The 8,304-nt window shown below is 37.2% G+C and overlaps 2 protein-coding genes across 5 annotated transcripts in view; one reads left to right on the top strand and one right to left on the bottom strand.

The window, feature by feature from the left end:
* The first annotated feature begins 740 nt into the window (after nt 1-740).
* On the top strand, nt 741-5,109 carry rdh12 (retinol dehydrogenase 12). The gene is made up of 7 exons (XM_081351857.1): nt 741-886; nt 2,127-2,245; nt 2,372-2,527; nt 2,663-2,767; nt 2,953-3,162; nt 3,267-3,456; nt 3,890-5,109. Exons 1-7 carry the CDS (start codon nt 807-809, stop codon nt 3,990-3,992), a joined length of 963 nt encoding a protein of 320 aa, XP_081207983.1. The 5' UTR covers nt 741-806; the 3' UTR covers nt 3,993-5,109.
* zfyve26 (zinc finger, FYVE domain containing 26) overlaps nt 4,378-8,304 on the bottom strand; it is a 27,152-nt gene continuing 23,225 nt past the window's right edge. For all 4 annotated transcript variants that reach the window (XM_081351853.1, XM_081351854.1, XM_081351855.1 and 1 more), the window contains exons 38-41: nt 6,893-6,952; nt 6,628-6,810; nt 6,449-6,499; nt 4,378-6,356 (exon numbers count right to left, since the gene is read on the bottom strand). In XM_081351853.1, the coding sequence (XP_081207979.1) occupies nt 6,153-6,356; nt 6,449-6,499; nt 6,628-6,810; nt 6,893-6,952 (498 nt within the window). In that variant the 3' untranslated portion in view covers nt 4,378-6,152. The remainder of the gene's footprint in view (nt 6,357-6,448; nt 6,500-6,627; nt 6,811-6,892; nt 6,953-8,304) is intronic.

Raw genomic sequence — 8,304 nt, 5'->3', positions numbered from 1 at the left:
AGGTGGTTTTGATTTAGCCTGAAAACAAAAAGGGAGCGAAAGACCCAAGCCATTATTTTTTTTTAAATCTTAACACCTAAAAATCAGTAATTTCTAATATGTACGTGTATGAATTATAATTTAAGATGCGTTATATTGCTAAATCTAACAAAAATGTGCAACAGTTCAACAGGGCACACATATAGACAGCTTGCGTCATAAATGCATTGTGGGATTTGTAGTTTACATTTTCCAGAAAACACAAATAAACGGGTTTTGAAAATGTGATTGGCCTGTCGAAGCTCCAACAGACTGAAAAAGCGCACATATATCCGTAATTAACTTGCATAAACGACTTATTAAGATTGCTTTACCCAAATTAAAGAATCATGTGTTCACGTTCCTTTTATTGATTTTAGCTCCTGAAAAACGATTCAGTTTCATTTTCAAATCATTTTATTGCCATTTTACAATACTAGAAAAACACCAACACTCTCTCTAACACACACACACACACGAGAGAGAGAGAGAGAGAGAGAGAGAGAGAGAGAGAGAGAGAGAGAGAGAGAGAGAGAGAGAGAGAGAGAGAGAGAGAGAGAGAGAGATGAATTATATAGCCTAGAAATAAAAATTAAGGTGCAAGTAAATGTAAATAAAATAATAATTTTAAAACAAAACAGCAAGACATTAATGAATATTTAGAATAAATTGTCCAGACAATGGAAACTACAATCCCATCATTCCCTGGGACCACAGCTGTAGATGTGAGTGGGAGGCTGAACACATTCACACCGACAGAGACAGACGGGAGTAAAGCACACAGTGTCATGATGCTTATGCTCGTAGTGTTTGCGGCTGGTTTAGGGCTGGTCGCGCTGATTTTAAGGCTGCTGTCCCCTCAAATCAGGTAAGCAATTCTGCCTCTCTTTTTTATTTTTTATTTTTTTGGAGAGAAAGATTTGAAAATGCTATTCAGTCTTATTTATTATAAAAGGACTATGCATGAAAACATTCATACTTTCTGTAAAACAAGAGCATAATGTTCATGAGAGATGAGAACATTAGGCTATGATGTGGGAGACTAAGACAGAAATAGTCTATGAATGTAAAGAAAGCATTGTAGCCACTGAAGCGTAAAACAGCCCAGTCTTATAATTATATTAAATAGTCACAGCTGTTAATCTAACCGAACTCGACCTTTTAATAATTGATAACACATTTTACGTTACACGATTTTATTTAGTATTTATTTAGATTGTAAAATGAGCGCCGCAATCAGCAGTGTTGCTGAATGTTCAGGACAGGTTGCCTCTTGGTGGACCCGCCTCCTCTTGACATGATCTGCTCTAGAAACCAACCAATAGAATGACAGCATGGGCGGATCGCCCCGCCTCTCAGCGTAAACGCGCTGCTTCATTGGCTCCAGTGGGACGTAAATGCATATAATCATAGTTTAGGACTGCCTGTTATATATGTAATTTATAATTTATGTGATAATTCTTATATAATTTATATTATTATACAAGTAATAGGCAAGAAATAGCTTTTTGAGAGTGCAATTTATATAAAATAAAATTGTTTTCTTTATTAAAAATAAATAAATTTGATTTAGCAGCTCTCATTAACTTAAAGCAATAGTTAACAATGGGGAAGTTTTATGATATTCTGATATTTAAATCTTTGGGCACATTGTGGGGAAAAAACGTAATGCATTAAAACATCCATTTCCAATTATGAATCAAGACTTTCCCTTATTGGTTACGCGTGGATTGCTGTGTTGTACAGTGAGAGCTGGTGTTTAATATATCAGACATAAACACACACATAAACACTCACTGGCCACTGTAATAGGTACACCTTGCTAGTTGTACCTGTCCTGTATTAGGTACCTACCCCAATCTCAAAACTGCCATCAGAAGAAGATACACTGTGGTCATAAAGGGATGGAAACGGTCAGCTACAATACTCGGGTAGACTGTGGCATTTAAACGATCCTCAGTTGGTACTAAGGGCCCAAAGTGTGCCAATAAAATATCCCTCACACCATTACACCACCACAAGCCTGAACCGATGATCCAAGACAGGATAAAAAATTAAATGTAATAGATAAATAAATCTTTTTATATTAACTTTCCATGTTTGTGCAGGAAATATGCAGCAGGAGGAATGTGTCGATCCACAGCACGGTTAGATGGAAAAGTTGCCTTGATCACAGGAGCAAACTCAGGAATTGGGAAGGAAACAGCTTTGGATTTAGCTTTTCGAGGTCTGTCCAACTCCTCAACACCTTTACTAAATACCTTATATCTTATGAAATAATTTCATTAATTCAGTTTAAATAAACAGGCTTACTGTGCAGCTGAAGTAACAGTTCAGACCTGTTTGCTAACAGGTGCACGTGTGATTCTGGCATGTCGTGATGTGGAGAAAGGTGAAGAGGCGGCGACAGAAATCCGTACACGAGTGGGTGGAGCCAAAGTGGAGGTGAGGGAACTGGACCTGGCCGACACCAGCTCCATCCGGTCCTTCGCTCAGAGATTCCTGCGAGGTACTGCCTTATTATGTCTGATGCAGTTCAACTACACTCACTTCAAAGCAAATATATACAGTATATCAACAATCTCAGACAAGGAGTCTTCCAAGCCCCAGATATTTAAGTTTAACTTTATTTAACTTTATTTAGAGGTAAATCACCTGCACATCCTCATCAATAATGCTGGTGTCATGATGTGTCCTTATATGAAAACGGCCGATGGCTTTGAGATGCAGATTGGGGTCAATCATCTGGGTGAGTGTGAATAATACTTGTATTTACGCAAATATTACAAAATGTGACATTAAAAAGCAAGTAAAATGACAGCGGGAGGCCTCGTCTCTCTTGCCTCCCCTGAGACCATTGAGTTTTACCAGACCCCCTAAAGTATGCGGTGGGTTTAGTGAGGGGACTCACGCCTGCACCTTTTCTTCATTCAGGTCACTTCCTGCTGACATATCTCCTCATTGGTCTGCTGAAGCGTAGCGCGCCATCACGAATCGTGGTTGTTTCTTCCCTGGCACATAATTTCGGCTGGATTCGATTCCACGACCTGCACAGTCAGGGCAGCTACAACAGCGGGCTTGCCTACTGCCAGAGCAAGCTGGCTAACGTGCTTTTCACACGCGAGCTTGCGCGAAGGCTCCACGGTGAGTGCTGTTGTGGATCAAACAAGGATCTAAAATGAAAAAAGAAAAAGTACATTCTGTATCCTGCTTTGCAGCAAATGTCAGTTTGACTTGTATTTTATCAGGGTCAAATGTGAGCGTGAACTCTCTGCACCCGGGGACGGTGAGGTCGGAGCTGGTGCGTCATTCTACTGCAATGTCGCTGCTGTTTGCGGTCTTCTCCATGTTCCTCAAGACCCCGAAGGAAGGAGCTCAAACGTCCGTCTATTGCGCCGTCGCTGAGGAGCTCCAGTCAATCTCAGGCAAACATTTCAGGTACAGCACACTTCAGAACGGTTGCTTGATGCTGAAGGTACATTTTTCAAGATATCCTGAATATTGTTATTCATATAAAAAAGTGGATGGGGACGGGGGTCAAGCACCATAAACGAATTGTTAAAGGGATAGTTCACCTTTAATAATTTATCATTATTTGCAAACCATTTCTCAAAGTATCATCTTTTGTTTTCTATGGAAAATCATACAGGTTTGGAACGTAAATGACAGAATTGTCATTTTTGGGTGAACTATCCCTTTTAAGCAGTCCATGCAATGCATTCACTATATTCCAACTCATCTAAAGTCATATAATAGCCTTTTATGTTAAAACAGACTAATATTTAAATTATTACTTACTAAAAAAAATTGCAGCTCATGCATTTCATTTGGTATTGGCATATTATTAAACATCTCTCTCTCTCTCACACAGTGATTGTGTCCCAGCTTTTGTGGCCCCTCAGGGACGGAGTGAGGAGACGGCACGGAATCTGTGGGATGTAAGCTGTGAATTGTTAGGCATTGAGTGGGACTGAAACATTCATTTGACCCGCTTACTATCTCTTCCACCCTTTATTCTTAGACATTTTCAGTGATCACTTATGTTTTGCTTGGTTTTGTTTGAAACACTTATGTACATTTTCTCTAATCTATGCTTTCAATAGCACAATCCATCTTATGCCTTTTCGCCAATTTTCTATCATGCCCTTGTGACAAGCAAGTATGAGTTTTTTCTACTCTAGAACAAATCTGTGGAGAATTTTGATTTCACCGTTTGTATTTTGAACGCTGCTTTAACTCCCATCTCAGTATTCTCACATGAAGCTGCATATTGAAGTCTTTTATACAGATGTGCTTTTAACTACTGTGGAACAATCATAACCAGAGATAAATATTTAAATATATACAGTGAGAAAAAGTGTCATTTGTGTATTTTCCTTTCTTTATTTGTTAAAAGATACAAATACACAAGGATATTGTTGCAAATAATATTAACAGATATTTTATACTATGATCAAGAGGTTCATTATTAAAACAAGTATTATATTAAAAAAAATTAACTCAAACAAAATTAATCTAAAAACCGAGATTTATTATTTCATCTCCCGGTTTCACAGACAAGGCTTAAGCCTAGTCCCAGACTAAAATGCATGTTTGAGCTGTTTTAACTGAAAGCAACTTGCACTTGGATATCTTAAAATATGTCAATGCTACTGTTTGGTCTCAAGATACACGCCAGTAATGTTTTTTCTAAGGCACGTTAATAAATCTAAGCCCGGTCTGTGAAACCAGAAAAAGTCAGTATTGTTTTTTTGAAAATAGCTTTTTATAAAGCTAAATGCATATTTATTAACTCATTTTAAATTAATATGTACCTTCAGAAGACATTATTTGTCACTTTAATTGGATTTAGACATGAGTACATCTGTCTCTTTGGCAACATCTCTGTAACAGTTTTATTCATTTTAATATGCGCATAGGTTCTGTAAACCAAATTTGTTCAGATTTTTTTCTATTCTCTAAAGAAAAAAACAGACAGTCCCTTAAAAGGATAGTTCAACAAAAAAAGGAAATCTGTCATGATTTACTCACCCTCGTGTCACTCCAAACCTGTATGACTTTCTTTTGTGGAATATAAAAGATGATATTTTGAGAAATGTCTCAGTGTTTTATTTGTCCATACAATTGAAGTCAATTAGCTCCAGTGTTTTTTGGTTACTAGTTTTCTTTTAATGTTTAGCAGAATAACGGATCATACAGGTTTGGAATGACATGAAGTCAATGACGACAAGATTTTCATTTTTGGGTAAACTTGGGTAACATATCCCTAAAAAGAGATTTACTTTACACAATAACATTTATACACATTCCACATTATAAAACAAATTTCAGGAGGGTCAGTGACAGTTTAATCTGATTAACATACAGTATATACACACACTCTCTCACACACATTCATAAAGAGTGCACATAATCTCAGGGTGTGAATTGTAGGGTAATTTGTATTATAGACAAACACGTAAGCAATGTTTTACTGATACAGTATATTTCAAATTGCCATGTTCTACCCAGAATCCCTTATTTTCCCGTTGTAACTGTTAGTTTAAGTTTTGCAATATCTAAGATACTGCTTATGTTTGTTCACAGAGCTCACTCATCATAATGCCTGTGAATCACATCTTCCCTTTTAATAATACGTTTTTTGTAGTTCAATCACATCTGAGTGCAATCTCTCAGTGAGGACCAGAATAAACAGCCTTGTTTTGTTTTTTTTTAAGGCTGATGAGAGACTAAATTTATAGAGAAAGCATTGTAAACTTGCCATGAACTCAAATGAGAATTAATATCATGGCACATGCAGAGTAATTTTACTACCATATGACCTCATTCCATCAGGATGAGATTTAGACACAGTGATTAGTCTTTTTGACATAGATGAAAAGAAAAAAATATTTTCCTGAGGTAGGAGAATAAGCCAAGTCAAATACTGAAGAAGCACACAGATGTGAATGTCGTTTTATCCTTAATGTTATCTCTGGCCCTGTTAAAGGTAACCTGGGACAGTTTTCTTTCTGATAGAGACCAGCAAAAGTGGCACAGTGGTGATTAATTTCCTGACATATTATTATTTCACTCTAACCAATCAACGCAGAGCAGGATAAGTTGGTGTTCACAATGGGGATTGGTAGTGGTTATCAGTTGTTGGCATGTCGTTGCCGTGAAGATTGTTCATGATGCTCCAAAAGCCATTGGCGGCAGATGTTGTGCATGACGGAGTCACCTGAGCTTTCAGCGGCCCGCATCACATCCTGTACTAAAGGAGTCGCCTTTACAAGCTCAAGCTTCACAGCCTGGAGATACGCTGCCCGCAGTTTACTGCACTGGAGATATGCCTTTATCTACAGAGAGAGAGAGAGAAAAGAATGTGAATGAAGGTAAGGACGTGTGTGAGAGGATAACAAATATAGACTGAGAAAAAGAGAAACCTAACCTTGTTTTCTGAACTCTTACACTCCAGAATCAGGGTCTCTAGTTCTTTAGCCTGAGCCAAAAAAAAGCATTATTTAGGCTAATACTTTTATATTTAATTATTTATTTTTATAATATTATATATGCAAATATATACAAAGCAGAAACACAATCTGAGTAGAAAGAGATCATTAGACTCACATCTGCAGGACTCTTATCAGCCACAGAGACACAGCTGAGCACAATGGCGTCACAGTCGTGTTTAGAGGCCGTCCCAGACTCCCCTACACACTTCAGCAGCTGCCGCACAGACGGGTAATGGCGCTGCCGGACCAGGCGCTGGCCGACCCTTATGTACACTGCCAGTGCCTCCAGCTGGAAGTCCTGCACCACGTGAGAGAAAACCAGAGTCAGATGTGAATGAGACAAGGACTCAAACCATAAAAGAAGTGTCATAAACGCTTACCTGTATCACTCGGTATGCGATGCCAAATCCTTCCTCAATGTTCTTGCCTCCCAGCATCACCTGTGCAAAATGCAGCCAGATTTGATTATACTGTAGTTTGTTTCAATCAGATTTCATCTATAGTCTCTGTTAGATTTATGCCAACCAGTTTTGACTTTTGTATGTACACCACTTCAAAAGTTTGGGGTCAGTAAGATTTTTTTTCTGAAGGAAACTAACACTTTTATTCAGACTTTTACAATGTAAAAAAAAAAAAAAGATTTCTATCTCAAATAAATGCTGTGAACTTTCTATTCAGCAAAGAATCCTGAAAAAATGTATCATCATGGTTTCCACAAAAATATTAACTGTTTTCAACATTGATAATAATAAGAAATGTTTCTTGAGCATCAAATCAGAATGATTTCTGAAGGATCATGTGACACTGAAGACTGAAGATGATGATGCTTAAAATTCAGATTTGCATCACAGGAATAAATTACATTTTAAATTACAATTACATATTTCACACAAAAAAATCTTACCGACCCCAAACTTTAAAAAGTAGTGTAGATATTTGGCACAGATATTTGTAACATGCGTGTACACAGCAAAAACATCTGAATTTTTGGTATCTGATTATCTGATACATTATATCTCAGCATGAAAAATAGTCAAATCATGCAAATCTAAAATACAGCACTCTAAGCATGATGTGCATTTTATATGTTAGGAAATAGGATAATTTTCCAGTTAATGTATATAACACTGCTTCTAAAGTTAATGCTGTTAACCACAAGCATACAGTATCTCAAAATGCATTACGCACACACTCCTAGTCTTGCATGATTCAAACCAAGCAATCATCTCAAACTGAAATGTGTGGAATCCATTCATGGAAATACTTACAGTTAAACACTTACAAACACAATATACGCACAAAATACAGACCAGAAAAGAACAAAAAAAATATTGATTTATTTTAATAAGCTTATTGAATCTTTTTCATTTATTTTCATTTGAATAGATATGCACCATTACCTCTTTCCACTCAGAATGACTATCTTATGAATGAAGATGTGAAGAACTCTCTTAAATGCAACCTACAAAATTAAGGTGTGCTTTACCGCAGAACATTTACTGTTGTTCTGAGAATTTTCATGGCCCAGTCATTTCAATAGGAATCCACACGATTGAGAAGTTCTCACGAGAGTGAAAGATTTCACAATGGGTTCCATTTGGTCACAAGGATTCGGCGTGTTGACAAGGCGAAAGAATTCTATGTGAGCAGGATTCATACATCGCTACACTATTGATATTAAACAATGCACCGAAATTTCACTTATGTAACCGCACCATAAGAAACAGAGATATGGAAGGGGACGCAACAATAAGGACTAAACTGTGTGTACAGAAGAGTGTGTTTTCCTAGC

The sequence above is a fragment of the Scardinius erythrophthalmus genome (assembly GCF_964197995.2).
Source record: "Scardinius erythrophthalmus genome assembly, chromosome: 21".
Taxonomy (NCBI): Eukaryota; Metazoa; Chordata; class Actinopteri; order Cypriniformes; family Leuciscidae; genus Scardinius; species Scardinius erythrophthalmus.
This window is presented reverse-complemented; position numbering and strand designations above follow the sequence as displayed.

Excerpts from the sequence above, each read along its gene's own strand:
- rdh12 (XM_081351857.1), top strand. The coding sequence starts at position 807 with ATGATGCTTATGCTCGTAGTGTTTGCGGCTGGTTTAGGGCTGGTCGCG. Across the intron at positions 2,768-2,952 it reads GATTGGGGTCAATCATCTGG|GTCACTTCCTGCTGACATAT; the intron begins GTGAGTGTGAAT and ends TTCTTCATTCAG. Across the intron at positions 3,457-3,889 it reads ATCTCAGGCAAACATTTCAG|TGATTGTGTCCCAGCTTTTG; the intron begins GTACAGCACACT and ends TCTCTCACACAG.